Source organism: Mirounga angustirostris, unplaced genomic scaffold (genome assembly GCF_029215605.1).
Source record: "Mirounga angustirostris isolate CCGP_5_RB_7025 unplaced genomic scaffold, mMirAng1.0.hap1 SCAF_1, whole genome shotgun sequence".
Classification (NCBI taxonomy): domain Eukaryota; kingdom Metazoa; phylum Chordata; class Mammalia; order Carnivora; family Phocidae; genus Mirounga; species Mirounga angustirostris.
Genome location: NW_026991709.1, coordinates 182,407,327 through 182,433,225, shown reverse-complemented (window position 1 = coordinate 182,433,225; position 25,899 = coordinate 182,407,327). Strand labels below are relative to the sequence as shown.

The 25,899-nt window shown below is 46.0% G+C and overlaps 1 protein-coding gene across 9 annotated transcripts in view; it reads right to left on the bottom strand.

Moving 5' to 3' along the window:
• LRIG1 (leucine rich repeats and immunoglobulin like domains 1) overlaps window positions 1-25,390 on the bottom strand; it is a 111,925-nt gene extending 86,535 nt beyond the window's left edge. For 3 of the 9 annotated variants that reach the window (XM_064593952.1, XM_064593956.1, XM_064593971.1), the window contains exon 1: window positions 24,574-25,387. In XM_064593952.1, coding sequence (XP_064450022.1) covers window positions 24,574-24,791 — 218 coding nt within the window. In that variant the 5' untranslated portion in view covers window positions 24,792-25,387. Of the gene's footprint in view, window positions 1-24,573 lie in introns of all 9 variants that reach the window. The other 6 variants (XM_045862002.3, XM_064593960.1, XM_045862003.3 and 3 more) reach the window with 4 other exon arrangements.
• Window positions 25,391-25,899: the final 509 nt, after the last annotated feature.

Here is a 25,899-nt window from a genome sequence, read left to right as displayed (position 1 = left end):
TTTAACTTACTCATTCACGTAATTTACCACTACAAAGCCCCCAAACAGAGATGCATTTACAGCTTGAATTTCTTTTTTTCCATTTCCATACAGTAGGAGGCTGGCTGCGGGGCCGCGGTCCATGTCAGCAGTAATCCCGGCAGTATGAGAATAAGGCACTCAATGTATTCCAATATCAAATGTCATTGCACCTGAGGAGAATAAAGAGAGGGAAAAGGGAAACAAAGCACCAGCTCTCTCCCTTCCCATGGCACACATATTTTCTGCACTGCAAATGAGCAAAGCCTAGACCTTGCAGTAAAGTAACTGAACCCCTAGAACCACGCCCAGGCATTTCTAAGTGTGACTTACTTACACTGCAGGATTAATCCAGCAACCAATACCCAAAGGTATGCAGTGCCCAAAGGAAGACATCTGCTATTTATTCAACAACCCTGTCTGGTGGGTTCCAATCTCCCTTCTCTTTACCCTTTACCGAGTCTTCCCCCGCTTAACCTCCACATAAAGGCCTCTATACACAATTCCCCTTCCTAGGTAAAAGGCAGAGGTGTAACTAGTCTATTTATATCAACTTTAGACCTCCAAAAATAGCTGTGCGTTGCAGAAACCAGGTTCACAGATGGATTCCTCCAATCTCTCCCCATCAAAGTCCTTAAATCCCTTGTTTGCAACAGATGCTAATTGCAGCTCCCTCCACAGGCTGTGCTTGGCTTCTTCCAAGGAGACACCCTGCTGTGCTCTCGTGGAGGAGGCCAACTTCAGGCTTTCATGCCAAGGAAACCCAGGCACTAGACCAAGATACCTCTCTCTCCAGTGACAAATTAAAGAGCCTGCCTCAAAGCCTGCAAAGTTGCTGGGAAGTGACAGACGTCTGAAGCCAGCTACCCATGATTTACTAAATCTACTTTTCTGACCCAATATACATAATTCTTCCCAACAGGACAGGTACCCCCACCAAACCTCTCTCTAGGACTCTGGATACTCCACGTAGCCCAATAAAGATCATCACAGTGCTATCTGCCAAGGGGTTGCAAATCACTTCAGCCCCTTCCTAAGCAAAATTATGATGGCAAGTGATGGCTATGATATATGATGCATGTGTGGTCTCTGAGGGGCCAACATTCCTACCTCCGCTTTAAATATGCCTGTTGAGTGAAAGCAGGCAAGCACTGAACCCAAAATGGTAGCAGCTGAGGGTGTGGTCAGTTTTATTTTTTTCTTACTTAAAAATATACACGACACTTAAGCGGCCAGTATTTCCTCATGCACACTGAAGTTAATAATTCACAAAACAACTGACATTCATCAAGGATCAGAAAATGTAAAGGTGGTTTGTGCAAACACTTGCGTTCTTGCTCTTAACAGCTGGTTTATTTAACTGATGGCTTCTGTTGCCATCAGGGGCAGGTACTACTTCAAAATGTTATTTGTTAAGGCAGATACACACTACCCAGGTTCCTGAGCTTCTGAGTTTCACGTTATCCAAACTCCAGTGATTATTTTCCCCTCAGATGGAACAGTTAGACAATGCTCATAAGGCAAAGATACGGGACAAAATTATCCTAGTTCGCTACTTTACTGTAACCATGCTCTGACATTTCTAATCTGGCTCCTCTTAATGGACTATCCCCAAAGACGCCAATGCACAGAAGGGGCAGTAGGTATGGCTGGAGCAACGCTCATCCTGGCGGCAAGCTGCCCGGATCTCAGACCAGACAGTCTTCTCTACATGAGGAAGACGCACCTCCCCCAAAAGGAAGGTCTGATTCCCTCTGCCCTTTATGCTTCCCACCTCTCTTTCTTTTCTTTTTCTTTGTCTGTGTGTGTGTGTGTGTGTGTGTGTGTCTGTGTGAGTGAGAGAGAGAAATTATCAGGCTATTCTTACAGGCATGGAAAGTACCAGCTGAAATTGATATGACAAATAGAGAAACTTAAATGTGGGCACATATTTTCTAGATTTGGGAAAATACAGTTTTAAACATAATTTAACAGTTTGAGAAGTCATGAAATAATACCTTTTATTTATTCAATAATAATGAGATATTCTTATAGTTTGTAATAAATTCTGACATGGAAAACACTAGTGCTTTTTGTTTATAAATTATGAAAACTCCAATGATACTGACACAATAATATACTACTAGTATTACATTATAATATAAGCATACTATAATATGATATTTAATTACTACTGGGTTTTTTTCTCCATAGGATACCGTTTTTTTGTTTGTTTGTTTGTTTTTGAGTAGCGTTGACCCACAATCCACCTCTCTTTCCTGATCTCACTTAGCTTCACCCTCTCTACAATCACGCAGATGTGTGCTGAGAATGGGGGAAGGGAGAAGGAATCTAAAGAAGCCTTTGCCAACCTCTTTTTTGAGTGTCTCCACCCTGCTGCAGGACAGAAGGGTTCCCAGTTGTTGGCTGTGGTAGGTTTTCAACCACAGGAAATGAAACCTTGGAGGTATGCGTTCTGTGCACAGCCATGGACCTACTACAAACATGTGACCCAGAGCACGGTTTACGAATCCATGATAGCTTCAAGGCCACGTGAACACCCAGGAGCCTTGTTAAAGAGGTTACACATTAACCACCACACACCTCAAGGAAGATCCTATCACCTCCACCATTTCCACACCTTTCACATCCCGCCTTTGAAAGGGCTTCCTGGAAATGGCTACCACGGAGTTTAAGATAAATGCCGATGGGTCCATTTTCTAGTTTTTAAGAAAGGGCTACTTTCAGCAGGTGCAGCTGATCCTTCAAAGGCGTCAAGCGAACCCCCAGGAGGGAGAAAATAACACCACACTGAAAAGATGTGTAGGTTGGCCAACCTGTGGTTATTTCTACAAGTGCGTGTGTGCAGATGTTTAAAAGACACAGGGAAATAGTGCCTGGGATAATTCACACAGCAGAAAAGCCAGTGGTCACTCACATGTGGTTTGGAAATTAACAAACACACAAACGCTCATTCAGCACCTGCTGGGCGCCGGGAATGGCGCTGGGCTCTAGGACCATGCTGTATAAGTGCTTCTACCCACAAAGAGTTTACAATCAGGAGGGGAAGACAGACGCTGAGGAGGTAACCAGAGATGTGCTCTAAAGGCTCTCCTGGAATAAGACAGCAGCCACCCTCGCCTGGGCGTTCTAGGAAAGCCCTCTGAGGAAATGTTTAACCTCAGACCGGAAGATAAAGATGAGTCACGGGGGACGACTTGACCACAGGCAAAAGCCTCGAGGGAGGACAAGGCTCTGCTGGGGAAGGAACTACCCAGTCCTGTCTGGGCTGGAGCTCCAGAAAACCCCCAGTCCCAGGCAAGCACAGAGGAGGGCAGGAGGAAAGGGAACAGGGGCTGAGAGTCACAGGGGCTTGTAGCTGAGCCTCAGGGAGCCCACCGTCCAGAACAGCGGCTCTCACACTTCGGACTCCAAAGCCAAGTCCCTCTCAGCTTTAAAATGCAGACTGCCAGGCCCCACACCACAAATTCAGACTCCAAGGTCAATGGAGGAGTGAGAGAATACCTACTGGCTATCTAGAGGACTAACAGGGCACCATCACGTACCCCTATTTCACCTGTTTAGAGATAGCCGACTGGCCAGTCTACCTAAGTCAGTGGATCTCCAAAGGTGGTTCTTTCAAATTTTCCAAGCTGTACCCGTAGGCCTTCTCTCAAGGCCCCACCACCACCTGGAATCCCCGCCTCCAACCACTTGGCTCATCTAGAATGGAACTAAAGAGTAGGAAATTAAAAACAAAAAAACAGAAAATCTGATCCTCTACATCCAAGCCAAAGGCTCTAAATGCTTACAGAGATTCAGTACTAACCCCTGAATAACTCAATGAGCCCCTCTCCCTCTCGTTTCTTGTTGCAAAGGAAACCCTCGCAAGGCCTCCAGCTTCCTTTCCCATTAAAAGCCACCAGGGCCAGCGTTTTCAATTAGCTGTGTCAGCCCACCACCCCGAAGCCGTCCAAGTTCAATTTGTCTTCCCTCCCCCAGCTTCCGGTTGCCACCAAGCACTTCACACCTCTCTATTGTAAACCCGTCCAGAGCAATTACCCTGCCTGCCTTTGGACAGCCTCAATACTGCATTTCTGTCTAATTTATAGCTGCAAAGCTCTGTCGGCAAAAGCAGGCTTGCCCTGGAGCAGAGGAAATGCACAGAAAATAGACTTGGCTATAAATGTACACGCACAGCAAGTTTCCTTAGGTTACAGGTGGGCAAATTCTCCTGTTCTCGTGGTGGAGAACTCTGTGTGTGATGAGGTCCCGCAAAGAGCCCCACACTTAAGATTCACTGCATGAAGAACCACCGTTTTGTTCTCTTACATTTTCCCCTCTGCCTGGGATTACAAACCGGGGGATAAGTAAACCAAATAAACCAGGTAAGTACTGTCCATTATATTTCTACCCGAATTTTCTTAAGTCTTTAAAAAATCTTAAAAATGCAATTTCTCTCACCTAAGGAAAGTAACACAGAGAAAAACATGTCTACCTGGGGAAAAACCCCAAACCATTCAAAACTGTACAACCTCTCTCTTTTTAAGATGACCCAATTAAAAAGTGGGCAAAGAATCTGGGCATCCCTCCAAAAAAGATACACAAACAGCCATTAAGCCCATGAAAAGATGCTCTGCATCACCTGTCATGAGGAAAATGCAAATCAAAACCACAAGGAGATAGCACTTCACACCCACTAGGATGGCTATCATTAAAAAGACAGACCACAACTACTACTGGTGAGACTGGGGACAGAGAGGAAACTTTATACACTGCTGGTGAAGTGCACAGAGTCTCTGGAAAATCTAGCAGTTCCTCAAAAAGTTGAATACATTTACCCTATGACCCCGCAATTCCACCCCAGGTATACACACACTCCAAGGCCAATGAAAATGTACATTCACACAAAAACTCACATACCAATGTCACAGCAGCAGCATGCAAAAGGGCCAAAAAGTGGAAACAACCCACAGTGCATTAACTGATGAACAGATAAACAAAATGTGGTATATCCACACCATGGAATATTATGCAGCCATAAAAAGGAAAAATTGCCAACACATGCTATAACATGGAAGAACTCTGAAAATATTATGCCAAGGGAAAGAAGCCAGACCCAAAAGGCCAATATTGTGCGATTCCATTTATATGAAATGTCCAAAATAGGCAAATCCATAGAGATAGAAAGTAGCTGTTGCCAGGGGAGAGGGAGGAAGGAAGAGTAGGGAGGGACAGCTAGTGGATCCACGGTTTCATTCTGGGGTGATGAAAATGTTCTGGAATTAGTAGGGATGGTTGTACAACTCTGTGAATACACTAAAAACCCTGGATCCTATCTCAGCTCAGGTCTTGATCTCAGGGGGTGAGTTAAAGCCCCCGCACTGGGCATGGAGCCTACTTAAAACAAAACACCCTGGATCCTATCATTTAAAAGGATGATTTTCATGGAATTTGAATTACATCTCAAAAAAGCTCTTTTTTTAAAGAAAAAAAAACTTGCTGTCTTATCAGGCTCTCTAAATTCTAATCTGAAAATGCCAACCAGCCACTTCTGTACCACAAAAATGCAAAAATAATTTTCTAAGTGCTAGTAGATAAATGGAGTGGAGAGCAGGCAAAATACCTGCATTTTGAATGGTAAAGTGACGATACCACCTTCAAAAGTCCCTCCCACCCAGTCAATCCTTTCTGCTTCCTAAACTAGACTTACTACCCTAGCTCTGCTCATGAATCCATCACAAGTGGAAAACCTCATTTGGAGTATATCCTCCCGTTGAAAACAAATTCTCAGGATTTCGAAAGAGCATTTTTTTGTTGTTCTTTTGAGTATTTAACAAGGCCATGGAAAGCAGGGTTCCCAATGGCCAGCCATTCAAAAATTAAGAACAAGCCAGATGGCAAGAAAAATGTCCCCACAACGGGGAGAAGTAAATTAATTAGATTAAGATGAAGATCTCATTGATTAAGATCTAATCCCAGGCTGGTTTTAGAATCATAGCATGCTATTTCTGGAAAAGTCTCTCCAGTGGAAAGGTTGGAGACTGTATGTTTCAATTTTAGATTAAAATTAGGTGAAGATCACTGAAAGCAGCTGTAAATGTCCGCGCCCCCCCCCCCCCAACACACACACACGCCCCACCTCCCCACACATGTACTGTCGTTCCTGGCCAGGAGCATGTCCCCTAGACCTCAAAGTGCTGTCCTCGCCAGCAAAGAGGTAGTTAACCGGGAAGTCCAAGAGTCTACCGGGGCCTGGATTCTAACCAAGATCAAAGAGATTCCTGTCGCCCCCCTTGTGCAATGAACTTCTTTCACCCAACATCATTCACACTTTCAGAGTGCAAAGTTCACTCTGATATTGGTGGCTTTCTCACTTTGTAGCTGTTTTGGCAAGTGCCCCTTGGCCTGGTTGTTCATTAATATATAATCAGAACATTAAGAGCATTGTTTCCTCACCTTCTAGGGAGTCTGTGGCCAATTTAATAACGCTGACATTGTCCCCAGTGTGGGGACAGAGAATCCAAAGATGCACGACCTGGAGGGGATGTACGTGAATCTCTGCTCACAAACACACAGAGTTAAGTATTTCACAAGATGTTTCTGATATTCCTACACGGCAAAGGGATAAGATTAAAAAGCTTATCTCACCACAGAAATTGACCTGGCACTTCGTTCCTTTTAATCCTTTCAACACCAAATGACTTCTTACCTTGAAGATCCTTCCAGGAAGGAGTGACATCCGTGGCCAGAAGACAAACCAAGGAGAGGGGAAGTCTTCCAGGCCGTCAGGCAGTCTTCGAGAACGTGGGTTAGCGCACTACTTTTACTTTTCAAAATCAGACGCACACAATGACAACTCACTTTCAAGACCATGTTTACTTTGCTGGAAGCCACACTCTAAACATGGCCTCGTTTGTAGAAGGGAAGCAGCTTACAGTCCAACCTTGTTTATGCTCCAAGTAGGTTTGACAGAAAAACCACATCAATTTGTTTTAAAATAATTTCCATTTGCTGGAAGCTGTTCCTGAAGGGTTCTCCGCCACGCTAATCTGCTCTGATTCCTACCAGCTGTAGGTACCAGGCACGCCAGCCACAGACAGGGCGGCTCGGGCACGGGCAGGCTGGCCCTGCAGGGCTCGAGCGCGCCGGGGCGGCTTCTGGGTCGCTGCAAAGCCACCGCAACATTCCCCTCCAGAACACATAGTCAACTTCGGTTTAAGAAGAACACGAAAACATTTCCTAGGTCAGAATCAAAATCTGTGACATGGCCACACAGAGCATGGTTTTCTCTGCGGTGACACCTGGGGGGAGAGAGGCTTTTCAGACTCTCAGAAACACATCATCTCCAGAATTAGGGACACGGATTGGTGTTCAAGCCCAGAGTTCACAGTCGAGGGCACGAAGTTCATTTATCTGGCTAACTTAGCATCAGAAAAAGAAGGAAATTTAAAAAGGAAATGTCTACGAGTAACATAGGTGCAGATCTTCAGCCTCATCATCCAAAGAAATGCACGTTAAAATAATCCAATGCAATTTTCATGTATTAAACTGGTGTACAGTCACAGAAAAAATAGAGCAGCATCTAATGTTCGTGAGGGTGTGGGGGAAATGGGCACAATTTCATATGCAAATGCAGCAGTACCAAAAATCTTAAGGAGTTGTATATCCAGAGCAATATTAATTTAGTAACTTCAGTCTAAGGAAATAGGAAACGTATAAACGTATATGTGTAAGGATGTTTGCCTCAGTTTAGGAAAAAACTTAGATGCCTAATATCAGAGAAGGTTGAATTATGGCTTAAACTGTATTTTTTAAAAAATGTTTAATATTGGAGAAAATATGACATTGAGTTTTTTAAAAAAAAGCAGAATTACAAATGTATAGTAACCTTAATTTTGTATTAAAAAACAGAACTCAAAATAGGCATTCAACCATGGACATATTCATACATCAGAGTGATAATGTTTATCACTGGATAATGAGATCAATTGTTTTTTTTCCTTTGTAGTTTCCTCTTTATTCAATAAGTATGTCTACCATGTGTCACCAGAAAATCAAAAGTAATTAAAATAAAAGCATGGTAACTAGACTGTAGGTCAATAGTAGAAAACCCCATTAACATGAAACCATGCTCCTTGACTATCACAACTTACTGGGTATACAAGGGCCTTTCTACAAAAAGATCTCGATACCATTAGAACAAACAAAACATGTGAGGCAGAGCTCACTGAGCCGAACATAGCATTCCCCCCGACCTCTTGTTAGCATCTCCAGGAGATTTGCCCACACCTGAGGTCCATGCAGAAAGGGGCCAGATTTAGAAATCTATCTGCTCCAAGTCTCCTGCCATGGAAGCTTCTATAAACTGAAGTTGCTAGTTTGGATCAAACCACTGAGGGCATGGTAACCTGCCCTTCGTGTTCTTGCAACTCGCTCCGGTCAAAGAGAGCAGCCTTTTCCTCTGCCAGCAAAGACGGAGAAAAACGACCTTGGCCTGACCATTCTTTTTGTCAAAGTAGAGGTCTTTGGAAAGTCAAGAAGAGCCAAGCAACCCAGACCAGCTGCCTGGCCAGGGCTCAGCATAAACTGAGCAAAATAACCACAAAGGGAAGGGTGTCTAGACAGCCTCAGTCTAGGTAAGAAACAACCCTCCCCTCAGTGTCAGTTCTCAAAAAACAGACTCCAAACATCAGCTCTAGCAAAGGAGCAGACGAGAGACCATGTCGACAGTAGGGAAACACAGTGTGGGCTCCCTCGCCAAACAGAACGTGCGGGAGCGCGGCCGGGTCTGGCCCACCTGCCAAGGACAGCCACCGGAGACCCGGAAGGGAAGCAAAACCTGGGACCCCATGTTGGGGAGAGGTCAAATGCAGTGCCCAAACTGAACAGGAGTTTCAGTAACAACACTTGGATATGGGATTTAAAAGCCACCTTCCCACAACAGAGGGACGAAACACAGTCGACTCATACTGGGGCTCAGAAATTGCCTATCATCTTTCAACTTCAACCCTTTGTTTCTTCTTCCTTTCCATTCTTCTAAGTCTCTCAACACTAATATTTGGTGGGGAATAGAGGACGCTATCAAACAGACAAGGTATATTTAGAAAATGTACAGACAGATGAGCCCCTGGGAGGCCTAAATTATCCTGAGTGCTTGGAAAATATATCTCTATAGGATTTACAGGACCACATAGAATGAACACCGATGGCTCTATCTACATTGATATCTGTACTTAACATATAACGTGGGCCAGATTCTAGAAATACAATGGTAGGTCAGACACAAAACCAGTCAGTCCCTGCTTTCAGGGAGCTTCCAGACGAATGGGGGAGTCAGAGAGTAGTCAACTCAACACTCTGTATAAAGCACTAGAGAGTTCTCAAGGCAGAATTCTAACCCAGAGGGAAGGTCAGGAAGGGTTTCCCAGAGAAGAGGCAGCTAAGGGGGGATGAGGAGGAGTTTGCAATGCAAAGAGGGAAGAACATTTCTCCAGGCAGAGGCAGAGGGAAGAGGATGCGAGGGATGGGACACAGGCGGTATTCTAAGGGCATGGAAAAAGTCCCACATGGTGGCCAGGACACAGGGAGCCACGTAGGAAGAAACAATGAACGCTGGAGAGGTGGGTGGACATCCAGAGCTTTAGGTAGTGGGAGTCACGTATTCCAATGTGTGACTCTGCAGAGACCCTGTGGCTGGCAGGGGGAGCAAAACAGACAGGAGGAAAATCTCCCTATACCCCCTAAAATCTGCATACCACAACGAAATAGTGTAGAAGAGTTGAATATAAAATGTATCCTACAAAACCACCGAGGAGTCCTCCCTTTCTTCCTTCCATCTTCCCTGCTGGGGTCTTTTTTTTTTTTCTTTTAAGGTGAAGAGTGGGGGCCAGTGGATCACTGGTGACCACCACAGTCTCCCAGGACCACATATATCTCCCAGGGCTGCAGAACTCATGGCATGCCAAGGATTTCAGGCGGAATATAAACTCCATCGGCAGGCTAAATTGTTTATATGTTCTTGAGTTAAAAATACACCACTCAGGTCAGCGTTAACACCAGGGCCTTATCACCGAGGCTGTCTGTAAGCTGGTTACACAAGGCCAGCCTACGACTCGCCCATCTTTTAAATGTGCCTCAGTCTACAACTTGTCTAATGATACATCAGTGAGATTACAATAAAGCCACCAAATATACACGCATTTGAGAAAAACACTTTCCAAACCCAAGGATACTTTACTGTTTATAAATAGTTTACTTTTTTTTGATCCCCAAGCATATAATATTCGCAGTTGCTCCAGAAACCAAAGAAACATGGAACAGGAACACAAACCACAACCTAAGAGAAACAATAAACAACAGATGGTGCGACATATGCGTCTGCCACCACCCCCTTCACCAGAGGGGCACACCAAAGATGGATTCTGACACACGAGTCTACCCGTGAAGACGCATGCTCTTCAAGATCCCATTCAAGACACCATTTACGGAACCCGGGCTGCCCGGCAGGCTCCGTGCGTTAGGTCCAGGAGGTGAAGGGCCAATTCCTGGCCTCAGGGAACACACAGCCTCGAGAGGGAGGCAAGACAAACACAAGAAAACAAACGGTACTAGTTTTTACCATAGTCATTCTAAATTCCAGCATGGAGAGTCAGGTTTGAGTTCTGACTTTGGCAATGGCTAGACCCTGGGCAGGTCAGCCAACCACTGCGGGCCTCGCGGATAATGCAGAGGTATTACATTTCATGGAGTTAAGATGATGATCACGTTAAAGGACAGGATTCCGGCTGCCAAAATGTCAAGTGCTATGACTGCCAGAGTTATAACAAGAGTAGCTAACCTTTCTCAAGCTTCTGCTAGGTGTTAGGCCCTCCTCTAAAAATTATAGATTATTTCAATTTTGTCCTCCTAACAAGTAGTGAGGTGGGCATTACAATGACCCTCAAGTGACGTAAGAGGAAACTGAGTCAACGGACTAAGATCACCCAGGTGGCCTGGACTCCAGAGCCACCGCTCTGACCCTGTGTCACCTATAACAACATGGCTGCTGCATCCCCACTGCCACACGTGGGGGATGAAGGGGGGAGCCTTTGTGGAGGATGAGGACATGGCGTTATCTTCCCCAGCAGCCCCTGAAACCCTGCACTGTTCTGGGCTCTTCACTGGTGAACATGGCTTGAACTTATTTGAAGTGTTCAAGACAAATGCTTAAATAAGTTCAGGCCCACGTCACATTGGCCTTACCTAGTGATTCTTACTAGTTGATGTTTACAAAAATTTTTAAAAGGTCATGTGTCTCGAAACAAAGGGGAGGGGTCCCCATAAATAAGTGTGGCTGTGAGGCCGTTTTCCATATACGGGCATGTCTATTTTAGGTATCACAATCTCAATGTCCAATGATTCTGCCAATTTCACCTCAGTGCTTTTTTTTTTTTTTTCTTTTTAAACTCTGACTAGAATTTTCCAACTACACTGTAACTTTAAGCTTTTGTGTTTCTTCTGCATTTAAAAAGAATGCCATTTCCCAATATATAACTCCCAGATGTAGAATTCACAGATGATTCATCTCGCAGAACAAGTGTTCGGAGACATCAGCTCCAAATAGAGGAAAAACTTGGAATTCCCTTCTCCCTCAAAATAAGAACTCGCCTGGATCTGCTCTGCTCAACAAAGTTTGTTTTCAATTATATTTCCAAATTCTTTTAACAATAGCTGCATGGCGTCTGGCACCAACACATCTGACTCTTTGAAGTGCTTCTCAGTCAGAAAGGAGAAAATAAGGAGAAAGGGGAAAGGAAGGGAGGACCATCCATAATTTTTGTTTTAGGTCAGATATTCTCTTCAAAAGTTCGCCCTGACATATAAAATCAGACAAACCACAAGCTATGACTTCTCACTGAAGGTCCACACTGCAAGGAGCACTCACCTCCAAATCTACCCCTTCACTCAGCAGCTAACGCCGGATGGGAAAACACATCCTCAGCACAAAGAAAATGGTCTTTTACTCCTTTTATCTAAATTCCAAGAACACCTCTGTTAAGTCCTCCACACAGGTCAATTAAGAGTAATCACACTTTGGGGGTAAACCTCAGAAGCCCTTTGAGAAACAATGGAAACATGGGATCCTTTCTCCCCAGAAAAGATGAACCTAGCCCCAAGAAGGAAAATCATAGGGCAATAAACAAATAATGGCCAGGGGATTCCTAGGTACGTGAAACTAAATAATCCCTTCTGCCTTCAAATCAAAGTCAACAAAGAAGACTGAGAGAGGACTAGATATAAATAAGGAGTGAATGAGGTCAAGTGAAAAACAGAGGGAATGTCTGACACAGACAAAAGAGGCTCACAGAAGGATGGGAACATTATTTGGTCTATTTTGATCTCAGAAAGCACATGAAAAAAGGCCATCGTTAGGTCTTAAAAGGGGAATGCTTAAAAAAAAAAAAATTCTAGTACTTTGGACTATTTCCTTCAGTCCTAAAGGAGTCCCTAATTCCTGTTAAACTTCCTGTCAACAAGTTCCAAACCACTAATTGTGTCTCCAACTTCACTGCCTTTTAGCTGTATCCCCAAACAGGGTTCCAAATTCCAAGCATTTGTTCTAGAGGAAAAAAAGAGAGAAAAGATTCCAAAGGTTCCACCTTATGAAAATTTCCATGACAAAGAATGAGTGGAAAGAAGAGAAAAGCCCAAGAATTGTCACTGAAGGCACTAACAGACTCCATGTGGAAGAAAGGGAGATATTCAGAACACAGAAAATAAAAATGTCTAGATTCTGCATGATAAATAAAGTCTTTTAAGGAGTCTGGTGATGACAGGATCACAATTTTCAAGAACAGCATCTGACCAAGAGCAAACCAATGAAAACACAGGCAGATGGGTAGCTTTGGTATTAACCTGACCAAAAAAAAAGAGCGAGAGACAGACTTTGAAATTGGAGAAACCACACCACTGGACTGTACGTATCAGGCTGTTGAGTTTCTACCTTAAAAGACACACACGAAACATCTCCTGGTAAAAGGGTTAAAAGCTACTCTGATATCCACCATGTTCCACCATGGAGAACCAGCTCAGAAAGGACAGACTAGGTGGTGTATAGCTGCCCTTCCTCTGGAGATTACTATTGAAATCCGTCCCAGATGGCCCATCTAGAAATCTAAGGCAGTTTATCAGCATCACTCGCGACTTCACTCATCCCAAGTATGCACTGAAGGCCTGCTTGAAAGAGATGCTGCAGTGGCCCCAAGAAAAGCAGAGATAAGCAACTCTTTGGAAAAACATGCCATTAATTTATTTGCCTTTTTTGACCTAAGTCTTAAAAAGCTAAATCAAAGATCTAAAGGAGGTCTGCCATGGACTATTCACTCCGCTTCAATAACACCTAAAGGCCCACCCATTCAGAGTCCCCACACACACCTTATTTCCCTTTGCTGCCCAGGGTGTCCATCTGAGGATTCCACTCAGACCTGCCAAACATGCAAAGATCACTTTTAACGAGGTATCCTAGACACACAGATAAGTTTTCTAATTCTTATCATCCAATGAGTAGTAAGCTTATTCCCTCTTTGCTTCAATTAGGATAGAATCATAAACCTGAAAATAAGGAGTCTTAGAAGTCATACATCCCTCTCCAGAAAGGAAATTAATTCATTAGCCCAAGGTCACACTGCCCATCAGGGACAGAGCTGGGACAAAACCCCAATGTCACCTGATAGCCAGCCATGGGCTATTTTTTTCATCCTACCACATGTCTGCCTTCAGAGTTTTAAGAAAATTAATTTTTCCTTTTAGTTCAATAGTTTTTATCCCTCTTTGGTCATGAGCCCCTTTACGAAGCTTCATGAAAATGTCGCCTCCTTTCTGTCCAGAAAGATGTACTGAATTCCAAGATTTCAGATATAATAAATTTCTCTAGACCACCCCCAACAAATAATATTTGAGGTCAGCCAGTCGTTATTTTAGGACAGTCTGGAATTCAATATAATTTAATCATTTCTAAGTACTGTTTCAAATGAACTTGTGAAAGAACCCAAAAATCTCCAGAGTTCCTGATTTTTCTCTCGGGCAAAGCACAGCCCTTGATGAAGTCAAATCACCCCTGGCCAAGAGTCCTCCACAGACACCAAATCTGAGAAAACCTTCAGGGGAATTTGGGATGAGGAAGGCTTGAATAGCTACACAACATTTCAGTTTGCTTTCTGGATCTCCTCTCCTCCAGAGACAGAAGGAAACCCCGGCCCCTGCAAGCTGCAGCTTCTGCATGCAGCCATCACTTCACTGCATCAACAACCAACTTCCTGGAAGCAATGAGCTCTTCTGGCTGTTTATAAGTTTTGCAAGCACTGGGAGCCTGTGTGCCAGAAACTCACACCAGCCCAGGTGGAGGGAGGAAATCACTGACAAATACTACTACTACTACTAATAATAATAATTAAAAGTAAAATGCAAACTACAATGTAGGCAAGATGCATGGTGATGGACCAGGGTACCACACTGCTGAAATCAGATGAAGGAACATAGTTCTCCCAAGGTGCAAAACAGAAATTAAGTTCACAGCCAAAATTTCTCAATTCTAAGTCTTTTTCCCCATAAACTTTCCTTAAACCCTCTGGCATGTGCTTCCCCACTTTTCCAAAGGTAGAATCCACTGTAAGATGGGTGTCTAATCAAATATCATGTACATTTAATTAAGCTTACTATGTCTATGAGTTTCACTTGACCACACTGGACAGCTTTTAAAACCACTGAACACCCCATAATCGAAATGGAACTCAATTTTCACAGAGAGAATACGGAAATCATTCCACAGACCAGGATGAGCGAAGAGAACTTGGGGAACAAGGGAACTCCCATTCAGATTCCTAATTAAGTGGCAGTGTAAAATCTCCAAGGGTCTCCCTCAAATAACAACAGCAGGGCAGGCTGTGGAGAAACTAAACCGTGGACTTTTACAAAACCAAACCAAACCAAACCATTCTGCAGCTACTTGAAGAAAAGCATTTTCAAGATTGTGAAGTTTAAATCAAGCACAGAGGGTTCCAGGAACGTAGCCTCTCACTCTATTTAAAGCAGCCTCAAGTAGCCACAGCCGGAGGGTCAGGCCTTGCAAAGTAAACAACAGTTAACTCAGTTCAGACTCAAGACCTAACTACACCCAGCTAATTACCCCTCTATTAACCAACAATATCTGAAATACCACTTTTTAAACAACCCATTCGAAGTTATGTTTGTTCACTAATGGCTTCTAATCAGCAATTAATAGCATCATAGAAACATCCCAATGAAGAGCTACGAGAGGACAGAGGAATCAGAATTGCACACTTCTGGCAAAGGACTGTAGGACCAAAGAACTTTCTAAGCACCTCCCATAAGAAGGACCAAAACACCTATTCTGAGAACATAAACTCAGAACGCACACAGTATGTGCTCAATAAACATTCTGTAAATATATAGCTTAACCAAAATTCCTTTTGGAAAAACACACTTAAACAGTGATTTTTTTTTCAAAAGTTGTTCAAATTCACATTTCTTAAAACCACCCTACAGTGAACTGTATGGTACGTGAATTATATCTCGATAAAGCTGTTCGTAATAATAATACCTGATATATCTACACATGAAATGGTATGTTTGGATTGGCTTCCAAAAAACACGAAAGGGGAGAAGTGTGTTGGGGCATCGATCACACAGGAGCCATGGGTTGATCTCTGCTGAAGCTGATGGACGGGACAGAGAACTCACTACTGATCCTGCACACTTCTAGAGATGTCTGCTCTCTCCTTAATAAAAAGGAAAGAAAAAACACACTAAACCAACAGACATGAGTTTGTTTCTTTAAAGTCCCTGGCTGCACATGCAGATTTTTTTTTTTAAATCAGACTCTTTAGATCTTCTCGCAAGAAAAAAAAAGTTATAGGCACAACAGCGTACCCCACAATCAGCTGGTAGCCGCCTCTGAGCAGGCAGAGCCCGGCCTGTCAAGTTCTCTCTATCCAGCCCAAAGTGCTAATGCCTGAGACACAAATGCTTTTAAACAGAGAGCTCTGCAACTATAAGGTTTGGAATGAAAGCAGGATTATCTGTCCCCCAGTTCAAAAGTGCTCGTTCCTTCTCAGTGTATCTAACAGGCTATCATCAAGTAGGTAATCCAGCGAGAGAGAGAATTTATCAGGGCACCCTATGCTCTAAGATAAGTGACAAGTTACTTGAATGACAGATTATAAATTGGTGGAAGGAGCAAAAGACAGGAAGTAGGGGTGGGGGGGACACTTGTTAAATGCTACATAAAGGGGTCTTAGAAGATGATGATGCTGTGAATTTTTTTTTTAATCAGCTTTAAAAAAAAATCCTCCATCATTTCCACCTTGTTTCTCAACAACTAGATAATTCTGCTTGCTGGATAGACCCTCACTCATTTCATTCATTGTCTTCCTAATAATGATGCCTTGAGAAAAAAACAAAACAAAAGAAAACCCTGCAGACCTCAGAAGATTATAGAGACCTGTGCACCCCAGAAGTTTAAAGAATAATCAATGCAAAGTGCTTCAAAAGAGACAGGCCATGCTTTCTTTAGACTCTCTGAATGCCACCTTTCTGCCAAGACAAACTGAGCAAGCAGTGCTTGGAACCTGCATCCTGGTTCAGAAGGAAACCAAGATGTATTAGGACTTGCAGAGATGAACGGATTGGTTGTTCACACAATGGGCTTTACCGGTCATGCCAGATTAAATAGTCATAAAGACGCCAACAATCGTGGCTGTTCCTGTGGGCAAGGCTGTGAATCATGGCCATTCACTGGGGAAGGGACGCAAGTACAGGTACAGAAGGAACGACAGCAAAGGGCTTTCCAGGTGGCATCCTCGCCAGATTCCTCCAATGACCCTGTGCTCACCACCCGTGTCCCGTATAATTCGACGGCCAACAAACCAAAACAAATGAAAAATGTTACAGCTCTCCAGCTCTCTATATACAGCCCAACAATCAACTCTCCTCACCCCTCCTCCACCCTTAAATACTTCCAAAGAGAAATGGGTACAACGCAGCATTCAGCTGGCCCCAAAGTCTGTAACCTAACCCCCGTCTGGAAGAGCGCACCTGCATTTTTCCAAGCTATTGACCAAGAGGCATGACCTGCGTCTCAGTAGGGTTCAGTTTCAATGAAACCAGGGAAATAATAGGATAAAATTATTAGTTTAAGGGCCTCTCACTTCTCTGCCTCCTTCCCACACCCACCTCCCAAAGGATAATGCTAAAGAGACAGAAGTATTTGCACAACTGGAATACATTTATAAACCACCTCAATAATTTTTGCTAATTGTATAATTTGTATAATTTGCACAGCTTCCCGCCTGCCCGCCAGGTTGGTCTGAGATTACCAAGGGCACATGAAGTGTTACTTGTTTCACTTCATACATATCACCAAAACCTTCACGAGAGAAGGCTGCGTGGAATGTGAGCCCTGCCACCTGCCCACTCCAAAACAGGCCTTCATTTCAGAAAAGTTGGCTTTTCCTAGGAAGCCTCTGTCCAGGAAATCTGATACAGAGGGACTGGCCATGAGAAGATGCAAAATTTGAGTTACTCAGGCTTTCACCTCTGAACTATGCTCCAGAATCATCAGCGAGCTGACAGACTCCCATTGAGGAAGTGGGCTGAACACATGGGTATCTAACTCTGTCCTCACAGCAACTGCCACACAGAATATCATGATCCCCTTTTTAGAGATGAAGGAAGGAGGTTCGTCCCCAATCACACATGAGCTGTGGGGTAGTGGAGCCAGGGATGGCCCCTAGAAATAACTTTCAATCTCTTCATCGCTATTCCCTAGTGAAGGGTGTGTGCTGGGTGTGATCACCAGGGATGAGGGCATCCACATACGTAACAGAGTAGAAGTGAAGAAAGCTTCACCCTCAACCAGTCTTCTCCCCATCAATAACCCAAGCCAACACCCAGGACAGAGAATGCTCATTTTGAAGACAAAGCGAACAACTGAAGGGAGGACATAAAAAGCATGAAACCCAGCAAAATGGAGGAACAGCTTTTTAAGAAATTGAGTGACTTCTGTAAGCACTTGGGCTTATAGCTTGTGTTTCGGAAGAGTATGCCTAACATACTTGGATTAAAAACCACATATAAAGTATCAGATTATATAAAATGTAATAATGCAGAAACATATAGAACAAAAAGCCTTTGCATAAGAAAACTTTGTAAGCATACCCCCTCCAAAAAACAAAAACAAAAACAAGGATACAAATTGGCAACTTCCAATTAGACCACAGAGGAACCACAATTTTCATTTTTTTTCGACAATCTTGATTTATCTATTCACTTTGCTTCATGACAATAATGGTCATGTATAAAGTTTTTCAGTCGAAACTTTCTTAATGGAACTGGCCGGTTAAACTGGTAAGTCTGTACTATTAAACTCTACAGTTATATAAAAAATAAGTGCAGGTTCCAAGAGGGTAAACTATTGTGAAAATTTTAACCTCTGGTCTTTAAAGTCCCACTTTGCATGGGGAGATATGAACAGATCTGAGCTTCCTGCTGATTCTCAGACTTTAACTTGCTACAAAAGCAGAAGACAATCACATTACTGACACACAACATGAACTGAAGCCATGAGGCAGATGGAAGGGACCTCATAGGCTCAAGGTCATGCTTAAGTCATAGAAAAACACCACTAACAGTCCCTGAATTTCCCACAGGCCAAGGAACATTGGGGATTTCTAGATATTTCCCCTCCTCTGCCTGGGAATTTTTCTTCCACCCCTCCTCCCTCCTCTCTCAAGACAATGCCTTCAGCCTTTGAAACTGCATCCATTGTAAACAGCTCTGAATATTAACACAGCCCAGAGTCCTGTTGGCTTTTAAAAGACCCCCAGGGTTTCAAATTGCAGTTGCTGAGGAGGGGGAAGGTCCCCAGTGAGTAAATGTCACCAAGCTCTTTTCAAAAGGAGTTGAAAATTAGGCTTGCTCAGGAAACTTAAAGTCCTTCAACCTATGGGGTAAGTCAGAAGAATCCCTTTGAGTTTTAAACAAATGGAGAAAAAGAAAAGACCCTGGTACAACCAACATCCATTATTACTTATAGAGACTTTGAATTCAATGAATCCTTTTTCCAGACTTCTCTCTCCTGTGGATGTCACTTTGAAAATAACCACAGGCCATGTTAAACAACCACCCCTTCCGTGGCTAACAGGCCTTTAGGGCTTTAGCAGGTGCACAAAACTGGGCCAGGTGCATTGTTCAGTGACACAAAACCCTAGTGGCTCTCTCACATTCCTGTCCACCCTGAAAGGGAGGATGCTGAACAGCCTTTGCAGCAAGGAGACACTTCTGCGAATGGGGGAGAGGCCCTTTCATTGTGAGCCCGGTGTCTGAGGGAGAGAAAGGTCAGCCAGAGGCCATCCCGACGTGCTCAGGGCAGGCTGCGTGGGGAACCCAGGCAAAGAAATGAGCACCGCAGGGAGAGAAACCTTTAGCCAGAGGAGCAGACCTGGCGTGCCAGGACGTCGGGACATCCAGTAGGAAACAGCTCTTATTACATTACATTGAATCATCTTCGTTTTTTTGGACATGATGAATTATTCCTGACAATACATTCCAAAGTCCAAAGCTTGTGAAATCTAGTGACCAAATGTAATTATGGAAAGAGGTATTTTCTTTTTTAAAATAGTCCCTGAGAAAGGGGGCATGAACGGTTCTGACATATCCTAAAGGCAAGAGGGACACTGTGTGCCAACACAGTTCACTTATATGGGAACTTGGGAGTCTCCATACACTTCCTAATTTCACAGTATTCAAAAACTTGGATTTGATAGCCATAATTTCATACCAGAGGGACTTAAATAGTATGTCTTTCTCTCAAGGCAACTAATTTTATTTGCCAGACTTCTCGTACTCAAACAGGTAACTGACAAGTGCTCCATCTTGGAGGGGAGGGGAGGCCAGGCTTCTGACACCTATTGCAAAGAAAAGGACTCTGAGGCCAAGCTAAATGTACCTAAAACTCTGAAGGTACTTGTACCTTTCAGATTTTCTGCTATTAAGCCATGTTTAAAAGGTTCCCTATTCCAAACCACCCTTTGTCCATCCTCATAAATCAGAAGATGTTCAAGGTCTGCTGAGTTCTTCTTAAGTTATATAGGGACACAAAGAGAAAAATGGGCAGACAATAATCAACTTCTTAATCAGGACAATCCTGACAATAATGACTTCTTAAACACACACACACACACACAAAAGAATCTCAGCTGAGGTTCTGGAACAATTTGGTCATCATCACTTTAAAGCTAATTTGCATAAACAGGATGGGAAGTATTTTCCAAATCCTTAATTCACAACACCCTGCACACCTGGCCCTTCCAGCACAGCTGTAAAATTTGAAAGACAAAGGCCCTCTTTGCTTCACAACTACAATGGCAACCTCTGGCTGGTGTTTATTTTCTAATGCAATCTCGAGCACCACTTTCCGTGCCCAAAACCGACAAGGTTAGATTTGAGTTTGGTACTGCAAACACATAAGGAGACATAATACAAAGAGACCCCAATCAATACACTCAATGTGGCTCAGGATAACCACACTTGGAGTCCTTGAATGAAAGTCCTTGCTTTCAAAGCTATGTCGTCCCCCCACTCCCCCCACCACACACAGTAAGAACGACTGAGAATCCGGATTTGTTCCTCCAGGGCCTGCCCTCCTTCCTACCACAATCCCATGAGCCACCATTCAGCCCCAGAACACTTACACTGGCAACATGCTGTGCTCAACTTTATGCCACAGGGAAGAGTCTAAGGTAAATTCTATTTAATACTGCTTCAACAGCTTCTCAAGCCCTGCTCTCAAAAATAATTTCAAAGAAAGCAAACATCTAAGTTCTAAGAAGTTCAACTTCTTCTAAGGTTCTGGGAAGTTGGAATAAGGCTTGGCAATCCTTGGTGCTATTCATGAACGTGCTGGTTGGACTATGCCAATCTCACCTATGCAATGGGATGGCAGACTCAGTTATGGCTCAACTACTGCAACCATAAGTTATTGTGCTGCAGAAGTTATCCTCAGGCCCCAGGAATGAACGTCTTTTCCCTTCTACCACTGCCATACCATTTTTTCTATTTGAACTGCATTTACATTCACTATTACAAAGTTTTACTCTCCGTACGCTAGGCCTAGGGAGCAATTCCAAAATTAGATGCACTGTTTACAAAAGCAAAAAAAAAAAAAAAAAAGTTCCATAAAGCCACAGGTCCCCTTCTATCTCAAACCCATGGCCTGAAATTGTTTGAACTAGCTGCAGTAAATCTAGTTCATGGGGTTATAAACGAGCTCAAAGCATTTTCTAGACACAATGGACTCGGAGGGTGTAAACTTGGTGAAACTGCAAGATATTTTATTTTATTATATACAGAGACTTTCTCCCCTAAAGTCTTGCTGAATCATAGCCACGAGTATAAACCGTATAAATATGCCGATGGAAAACTCAGAACAAGACTAATGACTTAAATGGAGAAATCTGGTCTAAAACATACACACACACACACACTTCATTTTTCTTTAATCAGAAAAAAAAATGATTTCACAAATATTTTTCAAAAGATACCCATTTTGTAGTGAACATGGTATTGCCACATACTAATCAAAAATCACCATTCACATCTCAAAATCTAATCAGTTAACACCATAATCAGTATGATCAAATCTACTGAAGCTCAAAATACCCAGTTTGGTATTTATTGGTCATCAAATGTGTGAGTAAAAGGGAAAAGACTGCAATTTGAAAGGTATTTATGTCATGTGAAATGTCACTCCTAAGCAACAGGAAGCCCAAAAAATGGCCAGTAGTTTTGCTCCAAAAATTAAAGGACAAGGCAAAGTGGATCTTGTGACCACAGGAAAGTACAAATAAGAGGACACACTGTCCTCTGGGCGAAGTCACCACTCCTGCACTAAGTGCTTTCCCCACAATGCCACTGACATATGGCACGGATAGTCATTCTTCCAACAGGTGAACACTTCAGAAGTTATTCCGATTCTGCCCACATGATTTTTTATTTTAAAAACGATCTTAGGACTATGTAGAGGAAAAACCACAATACCCCAGACTGCCCCAAGTAAATAAAATACTACCTACTGGCAATGCTGGGCTCTGTCTCCCACTACAGAACAGCCACTTGCCTGTATTAACCCCAGCCCCCCACGACCACTGGTTTTCACTAAGTCAGTGAATTCCACAGAAGAAGCAGAGAAGTGCAGAGAAAACCTAACCACAACCAAAGTCCAGCTTCAGAACTCTGCAGTACTTGCTCATTAGGCAACATGTAGTGGGGTCCAAGTGCCAGACGTGTGCCCTGTTTTCAGAGGTACCGGATTTTCACCTGGGAAAGAAATCCACTTCTCTTCTTTCCCCTCATAGCAGCCAGATACCCAGACCGTATTTTCTTAGATGAAGCCACAGGTGTCAGTTAAAACTTGTATCACCAGTTTTCTCTTTTTTAAACAGTGAATGTCATGCCTGAGGTTACTCCGTGCCCCTCTATGTTCTAGGAAAGATGTCTAATTATTCAACCGAAAAGGAGAAGATTCAAGCTAGGTCTTTTCTGGAGAGTACTAATAGTCCTGCAGAGATGCTAATTACTGATAACTGGATAGGATTTTTGACTCAGGAACCAGATTTCTTAGAAGTAGAAAAAAGGCTATTATATTCTACCATGTTTATAGAAGTCTAAAGTAGTTTTTTCCTGCCAAATCTCCTGTAAGTAGGGTCCCACTAAGTCCTGATAGGCCAAAATCCTGACAGCACAGAAAAGAGTCTCTTTCAGGTGAAACAAACAGCTTAAATCAACCATGTCCCTGGCACCCTCTCCTGAAGTACCCCAAAACTAATTTGCACATTTACAGAGGAGAAATGCTGAAGTGTGGGCTCCACCCCACTGGATCATCAAGCCCAACAGGGCCCCTGTGGAATAGACAAGAAGGGTCTGGAACACAGTTCCCTAACGCCCATCAGGTGGAAAGAGACTCACACACCCTCAGCGGTCATAGATCCAAGAACTTTCAAAGCCCCCAAACTCGGGAGTCCTCCAGGGAAGGCTGTCTTCTACTCTGGCCAGAGCCAAGTCAGGCCACCAGGGTCCTGGGGGACTAGGAGGCTGCTACGCATGCACTCTCACTAATAAATAATGTAAATGGAAGACTGGAGCCAAGAGTCACCTTCCTTCATTACCCACTGGAAGGCCAAGGAGCTCAGACACCAAAGAGTTGGGTTACAGGAGAGGAAAAAAAGAAATACATACCCGAAGACCCCAGACAGACTTCCTCACACTCTCCCTTCCAGATGTTTCCCACTCTCCACCTACACACAAACACCCTCGCCTCTACTCTTCATTCACATTCCCTCACCTCCAGACTCCCACTCACTACCTCCCAGATCTTCCTAGACCCCAGGGCCCATTCACCCTCACACCCTTACAACCCACTCTTGCTCACCTCCACACCCCAAAACCTATGCTCGCTCACCTCCACACCCCGAGGCACGATCTTTTCTCTTCCGTACCCTCGGCAACCACTTCTCACCTCCACACCTCCACGATCCACTCTCGCTCACCCCCACACCCCAAAACCTATGCTCTCTCACCTCCACACCCCACGAGCACACTCTTTTCCTCCTCCGGACCCTCACCACCCAACGTTCTCACCTCCACACCCCCACGACCCACGCTCGCTCACCTCCACACCCCACGAGGCACACTCGTTTCTCCCCCGGACCCTCACCAGCCCACGTTCTCACCTCCACACCCCCACGACCCACGCTCGCTCACCTCCACACCCCACGAGGCACACTCGTTTCTCCCCCGGACCCTCACCAGCCCACGTTCTCACCTCCACACCCCCACGACCCACGCTCGCTCACCTCCACACCCCACGAGGCACACTCGTTTCTCCCCCGGACCCTCACCAGCCCACGTTCTCACCTCCACACCCCCACGACCCACGCTCGCTCACCTCCACACCCCACGAGCACACTCTTTTCCTCCCCCGGACCCTCACCAGCCCACGTTCTCACCTCCACACCCCCACGACCCACGCTCGCTCACCTCCACACCCCACGAGGCACACTCGTTTCTCCCCCGGACCCTCACCAGCCCACGTTCTCACCTCCACACCCCCACGACCCACGCTCGCTCACCTCCACACCCCACGAGGCACACTCGTTTCTCCCCCGGACCCTCACCAGCCCACGTTCTCACCTCCACACCCCCACGACCCACGCTCGCTCACCTCCACACCCCACGAGGCACACTCTTTTCCTCCCCCGGACCCTCACCAGCCCACGTTCTCACCTCCACACCCCCACGACCCACGCTCGCTCACCTCCACACCCCACGAGGCACAATCTTTTCTCCTCCGGAGCCCCATGTACGATCTCACCACTACGAAGCCTAGCGAACAGTTTTCAGCCCATACAACTTCACACACACACGCACACCCCTCAGCCCGCACCCCCATCCCGGCTAAGCACCCCCGCCGCCCGTCTCCAAGTGACAGCGCCCGGGGCTCAGGGGGAGGGCGGCACTCACAGGCTCCGCGTCCAGGCAGGCAGGTCCCCGGGCAGCGCCGCCAAACCGCGCCCGCCGCAGTCCAGCGAGTCCCCGGCACAAGTGCAGGCGGCAGCGCAGGGCGGTCGCGGGTCGGCCGCCGCCGTCGCCGGCCCCAGCCGAAGCAGCAGCAGCAGCCACAGGACAGAACAGGGTGAGCGGCGCGGGGCCCCGAACGCTCCCCGGACCGGCCGCGCCATCTTGTCTGGAGCGCGCGGCGAGCTCCGGGCGCGGGGGCTGCGAGGTCCCGGACGAACCGCAGACACTGGCCGGTCCGCGGGGACTGCGCTCGGCACTAGGCTCCGCGCCGGGGCATGGCCGCCCGCACAAGTTTTCCCCGCCGCCGCGGCTCCGGCGCTCAGCGGGCCCCCGGTGCCCGGGCCGCGAGCCCCGCGCCCATCCGGGCCGACCCGGCTGTACTCGCCGCGAAGCCCACGGATCCGGGCAAGAGCTGCTCGGCCGACGCTCCTCGTCCTCCCGCCGCGCTCCCGGCCGGCTCTTGAGGCCCCGCGCACGCCAAGTGCCGCCGCCGTCGGCCGAGGGCAGTGCTGCCGCCGCTGCTGCACGGAAGGCGCTCAGCCTCGCAGCCTGACCTGTGCGCCCGAATGCATCTTCCTCTCGGCTCCGAGCACCGAGCAGCAGACCCGCGGCTGGACGGCGCGGTCACCCCGCACTGCTCCGAGGGCCCCGTGCGCCTCGCTGTCCCAGCGCCGCAGGCAGAGAGCGCGCGCGCAGTTCCGGGCTGTGTTCGGCTCCTCAGCTCGGCGAGAACCCCGCCGACCTCGCGGCGGAACAATCGGCCGCTCGCCGCCGGCCCCTAGGCGGCCCAGCCCTGGCGGGTCCCCGAAGCCCCACCCCCGGCCGTTCGCCCTCACACACCCCCCGGGCTCCGCGCCCCGCGGCCTCCGGCCGGCCCACGTTGGACGCTTTGCAACAGCGCCCCGCCACGCCCCCTGCCTACTGCTCATTGGCTGCCGGAGACCAGGGCGACCAGCCCGGAGAGCCATTGGGGCGCTCGCCGTGATCCCGCCCTCCCGCCTCTCCGGCCACCCCGCCCCACTCTCTTTTCCCACCCAAGGTGTGAAGGGCGGGGGCACTGGGAGGAGAAAGGGAGAGGCGTCCTCTGACTCTTAAAGGGGACGTGCTGTCTGTTAGTGGAGAAGCGGGATGCCGGCTGGGGAGCGGAGTCGAGACGTGCCCTCTGGGTCTAGGGGAGGAGAGAAAGTTGATTAAGAGGGTAACTCCTCCGCTTTGCAGTTGTCTGGCCACAAGGTTTCTTCTCTTCTCCCTGGCTGTAAATAGGGCCGG